Raw genomic sequence first — 17,775 nt, 5'->3', positions numbered from 1 at the left:
TGTGTGTGTGTGTGTGTGTGTGTGTGTGTGTGTGTGTGGTATTCAGTAAGTGGATACGTGTGTGATTTGCATGTTCTCTTGCATGTTCTTTTAATAATAATAATAATATATTTGATTTATAAAGCGCTTTTCATGGACCCAAAGCGCTGGTACAAAAGCTTTTCTTTTGTGTGTGTGCGTGTGTGTGTGTGTGTGTGTGTGTGTGTGTGTGTGTGTGTGTGTGTGTGTGCCAGGCTGGACAGCAAAACAGTGTAAGTTAATCAGTGTCTGAAGTCAACAAGGCATTCGCCATGCCAGCTGCAACACATGCTGCTCAGGAACCTACCCAACACAGCAGACCTTTGTTTAAATACGGCCATGGTAATTCACGAGAACACTTCAGACTTGAGCAGGAAGATGTGTATTATTTATCTATATATATTTAATTTATATATATACATATATATATTGCACTATGTAGGAATGAGTTTTTACACTGCATGACTTATTGAGGCCCCTAATGAGGCTATATTGAATCAAAAATAAATCCACTGTCTCCGCTTCTTATTTATAGAACTTTGATCTCTCCAACAAAACTTTTTCTCACACCCTCCTTTTCCTGATCTTTGCCTTTCTTCCAATAAATCACCTCCCTCCCCCCCCCCCAATGTGGTCCCTCGGAGAGCAGGGCCCAGTGCCATGATTCATATTTATAACCAGAACCAGACCAGTGGCCGCCTCATTAGCAGCGACTCACACTGGTCTGCTGAGCCTCGGCTTTCTCTCGTACTTCTCTTCATAAGAAGCCCAAAGTCATACTCTTCCCTTTTTTTTCCTTCGCCAGTTCTCTTCCCATTTTTTTCATTATGTAAAAGCTAGAGCAATTGCTAAAAGCATAAAAAAATTCTTTACCCCATTTTTTCTTGAGAAACAGTAAAACTATTTTTTAGGACCATTACAAATCACTATCAAAGTGAGGTAAAAATTCAACAATCCACATCTTAATCAGCTCAAAGCTTGAAATAGATTTGTTCAAGTCTCTTTTTTATGCAGAGGGTGGCAACACATTAAATAGGTTTATAATTTACAATACTCATATACTTTATGACTGAGGGATTATTCACAGGTCAGAACTCTGCATCCAAAACATGAATCATTCTCAAAAACACGATGAATCTAGTACTATACCCCAATAAGGCATCTTCTTTGGGAGTATGTAAGTTGTAACTTTTATGATTTTGTTAATGATTAATGGATGAACATAAGTAACAAATGCATGTAGCCTGTAAGACTTAAGTTTGGTCTCTTTCTATTTCCGTTGCATTATCACAAAAAGCTTGTCCAACAGATCCAGCGAATTGTATTTCAACACCATTTATCAAGGTTTGCACAATAAGTTGTATTAACAGCAGCTTCATTGATGGTTATTCAATTATTTACTATTGAATAAGTAAAGACACTGATAAGGGCAATACCTGGGTTGCTTTCTACTTGGTTATGCAGTGATGATGTCAGTGATCCATGAATAAATGTTAATGATTTTCTCAATTTCGAATCTGCAAATAAGAAATGTCAGCGGGTCATTAGTAAAGGCAACATGTCTGCAGCTGTGCACGTTGATAAAAGCTCTCAGCTAACATATTAAAATTACTGTAATTAAGTAATAAGATAAAGGGACCAAGCTTAAAACTACCTTTTGACCCTATTTTTGATACTCGAATCTATTCACTACAAATGTATTGCCTATTTGAATAAAAGCTCAAATAAACACCTTTTATGGGGGTATTCCTATTCATTCGTTAATAATTCTATATGTTTATATTTATTTCTTTGTCCAATCAAAGGCTCTGATGCTGACCATCTCAGCCTCTCCTCCATTGGTTGCTGTAGTATTAGAATAAAGGAAAGTGAGTGTGAGTTGTACTGGGGCTTTTACCTGAATCCACTCCATCAGCCCTATCACAGGAGTTGTTCAACATATTCTTCGTGGTCAGCAGCTGGAGGTCCCGTGTTGAGTTATTGTTCCACTGATCCACGCATCACTGTCTCTGCGCACCTTCAGGACGAAGCCACATTCAAACCGCAGAGCTCCGGGAGCTGCTGCCCGAGCGCCGATGCCCGCTGTCCGTCACTCGGAGCTCCAGCACCGCGGCCGGTTGGACAGCGACCACGCAGCGTCCTCAGCATCACCGCGGCTCCGCCAATCACAGCGCAGCTCGCGGGCAGATTAACCCACACAGCCCCGGCGCTGCCGTGTAGTAGCAGCGTCAGAAACCAGCTCGCACGTCTGATCCTCGTGGACCCAGTCTGGGCAGATGGAGAGGAGCTGCTGCTGCTGCTGCTGCTGCTGCTGCCTTGGTTCACGCAAGATGTCAAGAACCGTGAAATTCCGGATCGCCTCTTTTACATTCTAGTGTCTAAAGGCTGGAGTCAGCAGGGAGATGGATGCTTGCTCGACAATAGGGGAAAGCACGGATGCGATAGTGATGGATGATTCTCCAACAGATGAGAGGGACATCCAGGAGGCTTGTCAAAGGTGGGTTTATATTCCCTTTTCTGTCTGAGGATGTTTCTGTAGCTCACTTGATTAGTGGAGTGGAGAAAGGGACATTTACAGTTCGTAGTCGTGGTGGATGTGTCTTTACCCTCCTGTGGCCGCTGCGAGTATTGTTCAGTGACACTCAGTCCAGCTGTGTCTCTGATGTGGACAATGGGATCTTGTTATCTTCCCATTACACTGTTCCAGCAGGTACATGGTTGATTCATGTTTATGTTGCACGGCTCCTAAACTATAATCTCTGAGAATTATTGTTTGGTTATCACAAACATTTTCTGCTCAAATATCGAGCTGTATATCAGAGCTGTAGTGCCTTCTTTAATTTATCATCACATGAACAGGATTTCATGCTCGTATTGTTATTATATTTTTACAGCATGCAGTATACGCAGCACAAGTGAGAGCAGTGCACACATTCTCTCTCTCTCTCTCTCTCTCTCTCACACACACACACACACACACACACACACACACACACACACACACACACACACACACACACACACACACACACACACACACACACACACACACACACACACACACACACACACACACACACACACACACACACACACACACACACACACTATTGTTGACTCAAAATCTGTGAGGCCTGTTTAGTGTCATCAGCCTCCTGCTTCGGTCTCTGGGTCACCGCTGTCACCATGTCACTCCTTCGACACACCACCTCTGCATAGAATGTGAAAAAAAAGATTGATATGACCAAGAGGCTTCACACATGAAAGTGGGTCTGGAAATAGCTCAGACGTGTGTTGTACCTCAAGTCTTCTTACTCTAGTAACAGAACCAGATCTGTCTTTTTTAAGGTTAACAGTCTGCCTCCTGCATACAGACTGAGCATCAGTGCTGTTTTCAGTGCATGTGAATGTGTGTGACTGGCAGTTTTGGAGATGTTTGAGGACATGACACTCGCTGGTGTCCAGGGAGTTGATGAAAGAGACGTGCTGTAGAAAGGGTTAAAGACATGGCGCCTAAAGGTGAACAGAGGAGAGCGTAGTGAGAGCTGACAGTCCTCAGCCTCAGAGATACTCTGATGTGAGTGTCCTTGCTGGGGTCTTTTTGATTATATTCCAGCAAGTACACTCAGCTAACACTACTACTACGTCATGTGTATATTTGTGTGTGTTTTAACTGTTTTAACTTTTTCTTGCAACAGAGAATTTTCACAGTATCATATTGGTTGTTTTTATTACTACCAAGGTGGTGAATACTTCTTTCTTTCACCACTGCATCTGGCTCACCTCGCTGAAACTGATGCAGTCTAATGCAACAATAAATGCAACCTTCATCAATGTTATAATCTTCCATTTTTTGTTGAAACGGCTAGCGTTGGTTCAACCTAGTGGCAACCCACCGTGACGTCGCCCACCGGTATGTGAACTGCCATTTGAAGACTCGAGTTTTGCATTCTGGTCAGCGCCATCTTGGTTTTTGAAACCAAAAATAACCATATTTGGAGGAACAGAGGGGTGGACCCTGACTGAGAGCTCATCCTCTTCACGTCTAGACCTGGGACCTGGTCCAATTGGATGGTACGAGCTGTCAATCACGCTGTATCCACGCCCCAATACATACAGTGCTTTATCGTCTATGTTTTCTCTAAATGGACCATAATTTACAAAATGAACATCATGCTGTAATAAAGAAGACATTGAGAAGCAGAGGCATTTTCTCATTGACTTCTATAAAAACTGACTTCTTTTTTGCAACTAGTGGAGTCGCCCTCTGCTGGTCCTTCGAGAGATTACAGGTTTTAGGCACTTCACTTTCTGGACCCGGTAACTACACCCATTTTTATAATATTTTTCATGTCTATGGTTCAACTTATGTTGGAGGTTGAAATTTGTGCTGATGTTAAAATATGACACTGAGAGGTGAGAGTTCTAATATTTAGTCTAACTTTGTTGATATTGTGGGGTCTTTAATTAGACTGCATTGCACTGGCTATAGGTGCACTACAGACACTGCCAACTGACGAAACGAGTCACTTTTGTTTTAGCCCACTTTGCTGTTTTCGATGTTAAAATTTATGAGGTCATGCTGACATCAGTGCGCAAATACCAGTGGTGTGGAGCAGCTCGCTGACACCTTCATGGTGTATTTTTGTATTCATCCACTGAAATATTGATGATTCTCCACAAATTGCTCTCCCAGTGTGTGTGTGTGTGTGTTTGTGTGTGTGTGTGTTTGTGCGCCTGCATTGGCCTGCCCTGTAAAAACCCTCAAAGAGGAATAATTGGCTTAACTGGTCATATCCTGAACCCTGCAGTGAGGAGGCTGCCAGGCACAGGTTAGACAGTATCTGCACATAATTTACTGTATATTTTAACCTGCAATAATCTGGGGGTTATCATGCAAAATACTTTTTGTTGAAATTATGATAATATGGTTGAAAGTACTGACTTCCAAACACACTTTTTTTGAGTGTATTTACTCACTAACTCCAGCGCTGCAGGCTAAACTAACTGACAAACATTAGCCATGTGACTAAGAGCTGCTGAGTACACTGTGAGCTATTTATTATTTAGATCATATTACAGCTTTATTGTAATACGACAAAATACGTCGGTTCAGGTCCTTGCTGAGCTCCACCATTAATCGGCTCCATAATCCCTCTGCTACTGTACACCACAAATTCAACAGGCTACTCATCATCTGTGCACCTTATTATTATGGGATTCACATAAAACAGTGTGAGGTCATTTGGGCTCTGTTGACCCACTCCGTCGCTATGGTGACAAGACAGGAAGTGTGGTTGCATCCAGTCTACCAGTGGAAAAACAAGCATGTGGTAGACTGCGCAGACCTCACTGCCCCCTTCGACTGAAACAACTGGAGCATCAGTTCAGTTTCGTCTACTTATTTACTCTCCTTTCAAAATCATAATACTCCTAACTAAGAGTTTTTAAAATCTAATTTCTGGAAATAGGTAAAACAGAAAAGTATATGGTATGATTCAAAGGCAAGACTGTGATCAGACTTAACCCTTTATTATATTGTTTCCCTTTACTTTTCCACATTGACAATATTGCCTACTGTGTATGCATAGTGTATTCAGTATTGTTCCTACATACACTGAGTAAAACATTCAAACACAAGACTATATGTTTTGTTTTATGGCAGTACCATGCCATTTAATTGACATGATTTTATACATATATACCCAAATTTACATGTTTGGCATCTGTGGGAGTTTTGTGATTGCTTGAATTTAAAATGAAGTTCTCTAAAGGTCAGTAAGGGTTCAATGGGTTTTAATTCACTGGTGAACTTCACAGAGATTTGTAGATTTGAGTGTTGGCAAACAAATTTGAATAGTAGAAAGGGGTTGGGATAAGAAATAAGATAAAAATTCAAAAGCCATGCCACCACCTCTTTGGTCAATATTCAGTTGTCCACAGTAAGTAGGATACATCCTCTGGGGACCACGAATGTCTGGCCAACATCTAATGCCATTTTCAGTCCGGACCAAAGTGACAGACCAGCCAACAATCAGCATTGCAATGCACACACTAACCACACCAAAAATAGACAATTTAAAGTGAGCTTGTAACATAAAGGAAATGAGAAATGATGTTACAGACTCAGACTGGAGAAGCATATCATTACAGGTATCACTCCACTGTTCTCCCGACTGCTGCCATTACCCAGGATTCTTCACTCAGTCTCGTGTTATCAGTCCTGGACAGCCACCTCCCGCTCTCTTCTTATAATTGGACCTCCTTGCTTTCAGGAGCCACAGTGCATCAGAAATCCGTTCCTCACCTCATTAGTGCTGCCGGCCCACTCCACAGTTATCCACTGAACATGAGGAGAGGCTGAGCCAGGAATATAGTCAAGGAGCTGAGATGCCAATCAGTGTATAGTGGGGTTTCATGTATATTTGTAGTTTCACAGACTCTCCTCTCCTCACCCATCTCTCTCTCCTCCCGTCTCCCTTCTCCTCTCCACAGTGCGATACCGGCGGTTTCTCTGTGCCCTCCTGACAGCCTGTGCTCTGTCGAGGCCCCACTGACAATCATCCAGTCTGAGGGGGAGCTGTGTGACAGCTGCAGCAGCCTCGGCAGACCCTCTTCCTCCTGCCAGCTATATCAAGTAAGCCTGAACACTGACTGCACTGTGTGCTGTTTACGACAGATATACAAGGTCCCATTAGAAGAAAAAAAATGTTAGAAATAGATTCATGATTTGGGAGGCAGTGGCAAATACAGTCGGTGTGTCACTCAAAAGACCTGGTACCAGAAAATAGGGGAACACACATTTGTATATGCTGTTCTGTTTCCTCCTAAAGGTCCCACAGGGTCTTCCATCCGGCGCCTATGACTCACCGCAGCCCCCAAAATGCCCCAACTGCAGCCATCACGGGCCAATCAAGCCAAACACTTGCCACGACTGTCATTCAAACAGGACATGTCCCCGGGCGGAAGGAGGTGTAGTGGTGAGAGTGGGACACAGCTGTAGTTCTGCTCATCAGATGTCACGTCAGGGCGCGGCGAGATGCCACTGGCTGCACGGGTCAAACGAGAGCGGGACACCGAAGCCAACGCAGCGACACATGGTGACAGTCAGGTGGGATCAAAGGAGAAGGGGTGTTTTTTTCAAAATATGTTCATTTGTTCTCTGACGGAGAGTTCCATGAGAAGTTTGATATCACTCACAGTGGTGGGGCAAAAATAACAATAATGCTAAATTAAAAAAAACAAACAAATAAGCTCATTTATTATAACTATTATTTCAAGGGCATCTTGGGTTGAGTCGATATTATAATGAAGTCTGTAACTACTGTATTAACAGGGAAGGAGGACTCGACTGCATCCTTAGAAAGTAAGTAATGAAAAGTCACACTTCATCTGATTTTTATAATTAACCTTCATTCAGTGTCACTGACTGCTGCTCCTTCTTCTTCTGTGATTTCTTTATGTGGCAGTTATTCCCAGGTGATAGTGGACTACCCGTTAGCAGTGTTGTTGGGTTGTGCTGTGCTGATGCTCGGATGCTCACTAGCCGGACTCTTCATTGGTCCACTGCCCGACTTCTCCGACCCTCTGCAGGTGAATCTCACTCGCAAACATACGGTCACTAAAATGCATCATCAGTGCCGTCTTGCTTCCGTCAGAGCTACAAACCAAACCCAAAGACTCACAACAATGTGCTATTAATGAACCCTGAACAGATTTAAATGAGAATAGAATATAATTTGGGGTTATACAAGGATTTCTGTTTTGTTTGTGTGGGATACAATAGTCATTGACCCTTTTGATGGTAGTTCAGATAACATTAAAGGCTGCTTGTGATGCTGATTAATTCAGAGCATTGGTGGGCACCAGCGTTTTACTTTAGCTTTGATGTCTCTGTGTGTGCGTGTGCGTGTTCTTTCTCTTACTTTAGGGTTTTGAGCCACGGGGAACATACATCGGAGTTCGCCAGTCCAGCTTGTCCAAGCTGCAGGAGAACACTGGCCCGGGGAAAACTCTGTCTCCTCTACCGCAGCAGCTCAGTAAAAGGTCAGCAGTGGGTTTCAGTGGAGTGCAGGGTTACTGCACAGGGGGGCTGCACCACACACACACACACACACACACACACACACACACACACACACACACACACACACACACACACACACACACACACACACACACACACACACACACACACACACACACACACACACACACACACACACACACACACACACACAAGCTGTACACAAGCAGCTGTGGTCATGTCATGGTGTGTTTGTAGTGAGGGTTTGAAAACTGATAGTAGAAAAGATATTAAAAAAGAATTATTACATCCAATGTAATGTGAAAAAGAGACACATTTCAGAGTCTTTCAGAGACAGACTCTGTAGTTTGCCTCTGCTTCACAAAGCTTCTCAGTGTTATTTTCGCTCCAAATCTTTGTGTTTGTTGTGTGTGTTTTACCTGTGCTGTAGTTTTGGGGCGGCCGTTGACGGAGAGAGCAGCAGTGGGCAAGACGCCTCCAGACTTCGCTTCAAGAGGATGTTAGCCAGAGACTCATCCTCAGACACTTTCCTCTGCGATGCTCCAGGTGGGTCAGTCCTGATTGGTTCATCCCTTTCAGTAAATATTACATTAGTGATGGTAAACAAATCGTCGAAACACACCACATCAAAATACCAAACAAAATCTTAATTGTAGATTTGTTGCACATTGTTGAAAATTACCAAATGGAGCAGGTAATGTAACGGTGATGGCCTCCACCAGCAAACCAGTAAATGAAATGGAACTATTATTAAAAACAATGTAAATGTGATGAATGCCTTTTCACCCTTTGAGCGATTTCCATATACATAAACATGTGAGCTGAGAGCGTCTCGTGACTGTACGTTGAATCCATCTGTCTGTCTCCACGCAGGCGAGCGCTTGGCCCAGCTGGTGTTCCGGTCAGAAAACTCAGCCAGTCTCTGGAGTCTGAAGGCCATCCACGCCATGTGTGAGATGGAGCAATACAGGGTTCGCTCTGATCTATTCAGTCCTTCATCTCACCTTCAATCCTCTGCCTTTTGTGATCATCCCTTTGGTCATCGTCCTCTGTCAATCTCTACCCTCCTCCGTTCCCTGATTATACTTCTCTTTTTAAATTCTGTGCAGGAATGAAAAGCCCTACTTTGTGTACCTCACCTAATATGAAATTAATTAATTTTTGATTCGAAACTGGGAACGCGTTCAAAAAAAATCTTTTCCTCGTCTGATTCAGATTCGCTCCCAGGCTCAGTTCCAAGACCTGTGCCAGCAGCATGCGAGGGTGGAGGCGGAGGGAACATCCAGAAGCGGCTGTTGTCCGAGCTGGTCTCTGGGGAATTACTTGGCAGTCCTCAACAATGCCTCCTGCTGCCTCAGCCTCACCTCACACCAGGTGCTCTCACCTTCTCTGCATTCTGAAAATTAGCATACAAATACATTACCATATAAAATCTGTATCATTAGCACAAGGTTTTACTAAGTGTCACGCTGTGAAAGGTCAATCTTCATTGCGGAAACAGGACCTCGACCAAATAATCTTGAATCAAAATTATGAGATGTTTTTTTATAGTGTTTTTTGCTCAAGAAACCGACATGCGGACCTTGAATTATAGTAAAATTATGAAAACAGATTTATTTTACTTTAAAGGGCCTTATTTGGGTGTGGAGAGGTATGTCTTTAATCATTGTCAAGGACTAAATCACACATACATCAGGTTTTAGTGTCAGACCCTCACAGATGATGGACTCTCCACTAACAGTTATGTACTTTTGAACATTCACATTAGATATATAAATGTCCCACGAAAAGACTCAAACCGACAATGAATTGATTGTCCAGAAAAATTCCAGATTTTTAGGATTGTTGGTTTTCATCTTCTCCTGAAAATGGCTGACAATAAAAAAATATATATAGGTTAAAGCTTAATTACAGGATTTCTTAAGTGCACTGGTCATGTTTAGTCTTTAACTTTATTCAATTTTCTCCCTTTAGGTTTCAGAGTCTCTGAACCTCCTTCGGAAGTGTGCTCTGTACTATCACGAAGGACATCTGGTGGAGGCCTGTGTCGACAGACCTGAACATGGCGGCTGCTCCTCCGTCCCGTCCCGCTGCAAGCAGTCCCGCATGGTGTTCCAGATCCTGCACTTTCTGGTCGATAAAGACTTCCTGGGCCCGCAGACTGTTGAATACCAAATCCCAACACTAAAGTACAGCCTTCTGTTCTTACCCGTCGACAAAGGGGAGCACATGATGGAGATCTACATGAACAGTCTTGAAGGCAGGGATCTGACCTACAATAACACGACCATCACTGGCATGGACTTTGGCATCAAGCAGACACTGTTCAAGCATTACCTTGCAAGAGATTCAGTATATCCAGTCCTGGCTGTTGTGTGTCTTCTTTTTACCATGGCTCTATATCTCCACTCTGTCTTCATAGTTGCATTATCTGTGATAGCAGTCACAGGCTCCCTCCTGACCTCTTATTTCTTCTACAAAGTGGCATTCCGCCTGACTTTCTTCCCCCTGGTCAACCTCTCTGCAGCTCTGATTCTCTTGGGAAGTTGCTCCAATCAGGTTTTCATCTTTGCTGATTTCTGGAATCAGCAGCTGTCGCAGAACCCCCCGGCTTCCCTGGAGAAGAGAGTGCACAGAGCTTTGCAGGAAGTCGGCTATTTGATTTTAGCATCCGGGCTGACCTCCAGCGCAGCATTTTTCTCTGGCTATCTCAGCAGCATCACAGCAATCAGATGTTTCTCTGTTTATCTCGGGACTGCCTCTTTCGTCAGCTCAATCCTGGCGCTTGTGTGGCTGCCGTGCTCTTTTGTTTTGCGGGAGCGCTACACAGAGGCGTCCTCTGCATCTCTAGCAGTGCAGGGATGGAAACCATGCTGCTCCAAAAACACCGGCGGCTTCTGGGAAACGAGCTCACGGAAGAGATGCCTCTTCTCTCTCGGGCAAAGGCTGAGAAAATTAAGACGAGGGCTCACGGACACTTCAAATTTGCTATTTCTGAAAATATTACCATGTGGAGTGGTAAAGTTTAGGTACATCTGGGTGTGCTGGTTTGCAGTGCTTGCTGCTGGGGGCACGTACATGTCCTGCATCGACCCAGGTATGAAGCTGCCCACCTTAGAAAGCAAAGTCATCAAGCTTTTCCGCTCCAATCACCCGTTTGAGAGATATGACGCAGAGTATCGCCACATGTTTATGTTTGAGAGACAGAGAAACGGAGAGGATACGCCTGTAACATTAATGCTTGTTTGGGGAGTCAAACCAACAGATAATGGAGATCACTTTGACCCTAAGAGCAACGGCTCTTTGGTGCTTGACCCAGACTTCAACATGAGCCGACCAGATGCTCAGATCTGGTTAAGGGACCTGTGTGGAAGGGTCCAGAACCAAAGCTTTTATTCCCCTCCATCACCTGAGGATAGCAATATTATGACGGACAATATCTGCCTTGTGGAGCAGCTGATACACTGGGTCTCCATCAGACGGTGCTCAGAGAGTGACGACGCCCTTCACTTCTGCTGTAATAACATCCCATTCCCTTACACCCCTGGCGTTTTTGAGAACTGCCTTAGTATGATGCTGGCAGAGAGGTATGCTGAGGGCCATCTGGCCCACAGCGGAGGCCTGTACTTCCAGACAGATGGCAGGGTTGCTGCCCTCGTGTTGGCATTCAAAACCACATACCTCTACAGCTTCAACTATAGCACGACCAGTGCTTTTTACAGAGAGATCCTGACATGGTTCAACAGAGAAATATCAGGAGCACCACAAGGGCTGGAGAATGTCTGGTTCATCAGTCAGCTGTCTCTTTTTGATCTACAACAGTCCTTGAGCTCAGAGACTCTGGTAGTAGCTGGCTTCTCAGTAGCTCTCACTTTTATTATGCTCTTTCTAACCACCTGGAATATCCCACTGAGCATATACGGGACTGTAGCTGTAGGAGGCAGTGTGTTTGTCACAGTAGGCCTGCTGGTTCTTCTTGAATGGCAGCTGAGCGGCATCGAGGCTCTGTTCATATCATCAGCGGCAGGACTGTCTGTTGATTTTATAGCAGACTATTGCATATCATACAGCTTGGCTCCACATTCAGACAAAATTGGTAGAGTGGCACACTCCACCAAACGGATGGGACGCCCTGTAGCGATAGTTTCTGGTACATTTTTCTCCATGGGGATCATTATGTTACCTGCCACAGCCTTGCTGTTCAGAAAACTGGGCATTTTCCTGTTTTTGGTGAAATGTGTAGCATGTGGATTTGCAACTTTCTTCCTTCAGTCCCTGTGCTGCTTCTTTGGACCCAAGAAAAACTGTGGAAAGATCGCGCTGCCATGTTTTTCAGATCAGCCTGATGGTGTGCTGCCCTCTTGCTCAGCAGCAGACCCTGGTTCCTCCTCGGCTGCTAACGGGGCCTTTGGCAGATCCAGAGTGAGGAGGAGTTATGACAAAGAAGCAGGTGGCTATCTTTACCCCAACCACCAACGTCAGCACAGGCAGAAACAGACTGGAGGAGGTGGAAGAGGTCCTGAGCAGTACGAGCTGCAGCCGCTGGCTTATCGGCTGAGCGACAGCTTTGAAAACAGCACCTGCACCAGTAAACTGTCCAACCGGCCCTCTGTGCTCTCAGATGAGATTGAATATTGTGGGAGAGACATGGGAAGAAATAGCATGGATGTGGAGAATGACGAGATGTGCAGTCATCAACCACCTCCAGCCCTCCAGACTTCCTCTCCTTACAAAGAAAACACCCTGCGGCCTGTAGGGCCAGCACAAGAGGACCTCACTAAGGACAAGCTGCTGTGTAAGACATGCAGAGGTCAGTCTGGTGGGGTGACACACTGGACCAATACATCCTTCTCCTCATCGTCAAGCCTACAGGAGACTATAATCAGCCACACACTGGAGACCACTGACCAGCCATCTCTCTGCAAAGACGGACAAACCTCAGAGGAGTATCTCCACCACCGCTCCCACAAAGGGCACCTCTCCTCCCAGTCCCAGAGCTCCTGCGAGGGACTGGAGGATTCCTGTGAAACGTGCCTCAGCGACATCGAGCCTGGGCCTTCAAACACGCAGCAACACGAAGGGGAAGGAGAGGCTCCGTTACAACCAGGATACCTAAACGGGAGGAGAGACACGCTTCGTCTCTCACTGAAAGAAACTGTTTACAAGACTTGTAATAAGGGCCGTACGAGTCAGAGTGAAGAAGCGGTTATCTTACCCAACAGCAAGCCAGACTTACCAGATGTTTGGATAAAGAGAGATGGACAACGGGAGGATACCTGTTGAGCAAATATGGAGGCATCCTTGCAAACACTGTGTTTTAAATGCTCTGAATTTATAAAGGGAGGAACATACGAGCATAAGAAATGGAGCATTGTTACTTTTGTATGACACTCGAAGGAAGTATAAGCCAAGTTTGTGTTACAAATGAGGTCAAAGTATGAGGGTCAAATCAAAGCATGAGTTTTTGGAAAGGCATAAGATCTTTTGTGCATCAGTTTTACACCAATATCAATCTTGCAGAAAAAACAACAACATTAAGTACTGCACCTGCTGCTGCAGAATTTACTTTGTGCCTGGAACTTTTTAACATCTGCATCTGTACTGGTTCCAGCTGATGGCCTTTTCCCATGCTGGAATTGACCTAAATGAGCCTATACATTCATGGATTTAACAATATCAAAAAGGTTAATGTGAGATATACAGAGAAAGAGCTGCGTTACCAGTGCATACTATATATTTGCAAGAATTGATCGTTATCACATCTAAAGTAGCAAACAATTGTCACTTAATTACAGTCAGTTACTTTTGCACATTGTGACAATAATATGTACAGATCATCCTTGGTTACCATGCCTGGGAAAATCAGAAACCTGTCCTTTGTGGTGTCATGTTTGCATTTAATGTTACACTGTCTTGAAGAGTCATGCTGTTTGTTCCAATGTCTGTGCCAAAAAAAAGTTTTTTTAGTTAACTGATTCTAAAAAGGCAACAATAGTTTCTAATAGGGATATAATACTATATTGTGGTTTTATATGGATTAAGGTGTATACATTTTTGTTTATTTAGCCTTTGTAAAGAAGCAGCGGTGGGCCTTGGGCAGCACTGTTAAGGGACGTTTATCAATTAAAACAGAATGCCTTTATCTGCATCCCATAGCTGAGAGGTCACATCACGCGAGTCTCAATGCCATTGAAATAACAGTATTTATGACATGAACAGCATGAGGAAATTGTCTATCAACAAGTTGTTTTAGAAGCTGAAGCCGCTAAAAATATATGTGATATGTGCAAAGGGTGTGTCTTAAAAAAAATTGTCTATTGTACTAAATATGATGTTAATTATAAAACAAAGAGGTGCTGGAGGTGTAGTGTTGTTCCTGGAGCTTTGACAAGAAAATATTTATATGAAATGTGCCTGTGAGCTTTTGACATCTCATGATGACAATTCTTTCAGTGAGCCTTCACTTTGACACCACTCGGCAGAATAATCTGCCTTTGAGACAAATGATGTCAATCACAGAGGAAATTAGAAAAACGTTACCACCACTGTTACTTACAGCTGTTTATGATGTTCATTTTTCACAAAGCTAGAATAAAATTAAAAACATGTTTTTTCCTGCAGACTGGCTTTTTAATTTGTTTCAATATTGATTTTCAAGTACCGGACAGATTACGAGCCTAAAAAATGATAAAATTAAATTAAAACTATATTCTTCACATTAAAACCGCAACATGAGAAAGAAATGATTACATTTTCCATTTGTGCTATGTCATAAATGGGTTGTAGCCAAAGAAAAACATTTCTAAAGGTTCAATTCTAGTGGATATGCAAAAATTGATTTTGAGGCATTTTATACCAGTGTCAGAGAAATGACGAAGATTTTCAAAAGAAGTGTTGAAGAAACCTAAAGTCATCAGCAGTGTTCATCAGGTCGGCGCTATTCAGCTTCAACCCAGTCTTCTTTTCCCCAGTCGGGTAAATGTGTGGAATATTCAAAATCAGGTCCTTTGTAGCGCAACGCATGCAGATACATGATGAGCTCCTTCTCCGTCGGGTCTGCTCTGTCCAGCTTACACTCACTACACAAGTGGTCTCTAGTCCCTGGAGGAGATTTCTTGGCACAGTCAGTCGCCTCCGTTTGATTTCCATTTGATTCGATCGGTATATGGCTCTGGGATTCTTGGAGTGAGGTGCTGTTACTGTTAGAGTCTGTGAAGCTCTGACTCTCCTCGTGTATGGTTGCACCTGTTGAGCTACAACCCGTCGTCGCCTGTGTCTCATGACTTTCTCCACTCTGGTCAGGTTCAGACGGGCTGTCTGACTTGTCCATCTTCTTGTTTTTCTCTTGTCCAATGCCGTCATCTGGTATGTCTAAAAGGTGTAGACTTTCCTGAGATCGATGCTCCTCTACAAGAGCCTGCAGCAGCTCCTCATTGCTCTTCCCCATCACTCCCCCCTTCCCCCTGTGAGGACCCCATGCTGAGGATCCATAGATGGGGTCATGGAGGATGGGGAAGCCCAGGTACTGGAGGTGGACCCTGATCTGGTGTGTGCGGCCGGTAAGGGGTAAACAGCGGACAACGCTGGTTTTTCCATTAAAGCTAAGCCTCTGAAAGACAGTTCGGCACTCCTTTCCCTTGGGGTCAACCCGACAGATGCCAATTTTAAAGGAAACGACCAGGATGGGCTCCTCACAGATCACTTCGCCCTCTGGAAACTCCCCCTCCACTCGGCACACGTACTCCTTTTCAAGCTAGGAAAGACACTAGATGTAAAGACCGTTTGAAAACCCACAGTTGTTATCATCAGAAATCAGAGATGAGTCTAAACCCTCCTGAACGTACCTGTCTATCTCTCACCAACTTGTCCAGCTTCTTTGACGTCTCCAATGTTCTGGCAAACAGCAGCACTCCAGAGGTGAGTCTGTCCAGTCTGTGGACAGTGTGAAGCTCGGAGAAGCCCCGTTCTTTCCCCAGGATGAAAATCACGGTGTTGTGGCGAAAACGGCCACAGGGGTGGACCGGGATGGAAGCAGGCTTGTCAACCACCAGCACTTCACCGTCATCAACCAGAACCTCCAGGGGCCTTCCGACCACAGGCGGCTCATGGCGGTGGACGGTGTTTCTCAAGTGGTCGTTATTCTGGGGACAGTAGGGAGAGAGGAGAAACGTCTGGACTGGACGACGGCACATTAATCGTCCCCACAGGCCAGAATTCAAACACATCTGCATTTTATTTGACTAAGAGGATTAGTCGTTAAACTTTATGGTTCACCAATTAATGTTTACTGCTGATGAAACTAATAGGCCTGATGGTTTGTCAATGGACCTGTAATTCACAGTTGGCATTGTGAGATTATTTCAGAAATCATAGTGGTTAAATGCCTCCAAATGTGTAATTACCGCAACAGAAAATATACATAACTGCATGCAAAATATCCATGTACAGCAGATTACTGCAGATTGGCACAAATGGGCCAACTTCAATCTGCTGATAGGGATTGTGAGAAATCCAGAACAAGCCTTGGGTTTAGTTCCACTTAGTTTGCCAAAAACTTTTTGTTGATGATTTTAGTCACGCTCACATTTAGTCTGGTTACATCTATTATGCTGCCATCGAACTGGCTTCACACACCACATCTGAGTATCGTGGGAGTGTTACTGATATGATGTGCAGTGTTCACACTGACCCTGAGCACCACAGACAGGTCCTCCACAGGGCTCTCGTTGAGCCGGATGCGACCCTCTTTGGCAGCCCGCTGGTAGTACTCCACAGACTCGGCTCTGAACTCGCTGTCGAACACCTCCAGCAGACTCTTCCCGATCCACCGGCCTTTGCAGTAGGTTTTGAAGTCGAAGTAATAGGGACGAACTTTGCGGAGGCCACCTTCGAAGTAGTAGGAGGTCTCGGCGTAATGCTCCTGACTGAAGCTGACGCCGGGGTTCCGTTTCTGGGGAGGAGGGATGTACCTTTCGCCCGGACGGAGCTTCTTCCCTCCCGCTCCTCTCCGCCTCTTCCCTTGGCCACTCGCCTCGGGTTCGCACCGCTCGTCGCTTTTGCGTTTGCCGGTTTCTGCGGCCTCAATAGCGGCGACTGCCTGCGCGGACACCGGGCTGTCGAGCTCCGCCGGTGCTCCGGGATCGCTGGCTGCCTGCGCCATAGTCGCGCTGCTCTGTCGACAGCGTGGAGAGCGGAGGAGAAGATTCAGAGATTCGTTAACGGTACGAGAGAAATGGTGGGGTTGTTCTTTATAAACTACGCGTTTATTAACTCCACTTTGAACCGCGAAGAGAAACGATAAATTACATCTTCTCAGACCTCTGACTGAAACACTCACGTGCATCGTTCCGCTAATTTACGTAGAGGTCTTTCTCCTCAAGGTCGCGCGCTGATGACGTTAAAATATAGTCCAATGAGACGTGTGTGTAGTCCAAACAGACGTGTGTAGTCCAATGAGACGTGTGTAGTCCAATGAGACGTGTGTAGTCCATAGCCATGTTACTTCTTCTTTTTCATTGTCCTTTTGTGGTAATCACCTCCTCATCGTGGTATTAGCGCCACCAACTGCTCACAATGTGCATATTCTGACACAATCTTTGTCACAGAATGCCGGTTATATACTTTATATATATTTTGTGTAAATCATTGTGCTGGTGCATTGAAATCGTTGGAAAAAAGAAGAAGAATGCACTGTATGTTTCGTTCTGCAC

The 17,775-nt window shown here is 44.6% G+C and overlaps 2 protein-coding genes across 5 annotated transcripts; one reads left to right on the top strand and one right to left on the bottom strand.

Annotated features, from left to right (window-relative positions):
• The first annotated feature begins 1,927 nt into the window (after positions 1 to 1,927).
• On the top strand, positions 1,928 to 14,685 carry disp2 (dispatched homolog 2 (Drosophila)). Its single transcript, XM_035609967.2, has 10 exons — positions 1,928 to 2,515; positions 6,514 to 6,655; positions 6,852 to 7,129; positions 7,355 to 7,384; positions 7,488 to 7,611; positions 7,949 to 8,064; positions 8,496 to 8,611; positions 8,939 to 9,036; positions 9,281 to 9,439; positions 10,040 to 14,685. Exons 1-10 carry the CDS (start codon positions 2,421 to 2,423, stop codon positions 13,346 to 13,348), a joined length of 4,467 nt encoding a protein of 1,488 aa, XP_035465860.2. The 5' UTR covers positions 1,928 to 2,420; the 3' UTR covers positions 13,349 to 14,685.
• On the bottom strand, positions 14,674 to 17,536 carry rpusd2 (RNA pseudouridine synthase domain containing 2). 4 transcript variants are annotated; one of them, XM_035609971.2, is made up of 4 exons: positions 17,403 to 17,536; positions 16,755 to 17,237; positions 15,910 to 16,206; positions 14,674 to 15,818 (listed from the first exon to the last, which is right to left on the bottom strand). In XM_035609971.2, exons 1-4 carry the CDS (start codon positions 17,406 to 17,408, stop codon positions 15,003 to 15,005), a joined length of 1,602 nt encoding a protein of 533 aa, XP_035465864.1. In that variant the 5' UTR covers positions 17,409 to 17,536; the 3' UTR covers positions 14,674 to 15,002. The 4 variants fall into 4 exon arrangements, with proteins under 4 accessions (XP_035465864.1, XP_035465865.1, XP_035465866.1 ...); XM_035609972.2 differs by having other exon boundaries at positions 16,755 to 17,232; positions 17,403 to 17,533; XM_035609973.2 differs by having other exon boundaries at positions 17,384 to 17,420.
• Between the last annotated feature and the right edge of the window lie 239 nt (positions 17,537 to 17,775).

This window comes from Scophthalmus maximus, chromosome 15 (genome assembly GCF_022379125.1).
Source record: "Scophthalmus maximus strain ysfricsl-2021 chromosome 15, ASM2237912v1, whole genome shotgun sequence".
NCBI lineage: Eukaryota > Metazoa > Chordata > Actinopteri > Pleuronectiformes > Scophthalmidae > Scophthalmus > Scophthalmus maximus.
This window is presented reverse-complemented; position numbering and strand designations above follow the sequence as displayed.

Coding starts and splice junctions, on each gene's coding strand:
- disp2 (XM_035609967.2), top strand. CDS start 2,421: ATGGATGCTTGCTCGACAATAGGGGAAAGCACGGATGCGATAGTGATG. Junction 8,065..8,495: donor CCGCAGCAGCTCAGTAAAAG/GTCAGCAGTGGG, acceptor CCTGTGCTGTAG/TTTTGGGGCGGCCGTTGACG. Junction 9,440..10,039: donor TCAGCCTCACCTCACACCAG/GTGCTCTCACCT, acceptor TTCTCCCTTTAG/GTTTCAGAGTCTCTGAACCT.
- rpusd2 (XM_035609970.2), bottom strand. CDS start 17,408: ATGCACGTGAGTGTTTCAGTCAGAGGTCTGAGAAGATGTAATTTATCG. Junction 16,207..16,754: donor ACCTGTCTGTGGTGCTCAGG/GTCAGTGTGAAC, acceptor TACTGTCCCCAG/AATAACGACCACTTGAGAAA. Junction 15,819..15,909: donor AGTTGGTGAGAGATAGACAG/GTACGTTCAGGA, acceptor TGTCTTTCCTAG/CTTGAAAAGGAGTACGTGTG.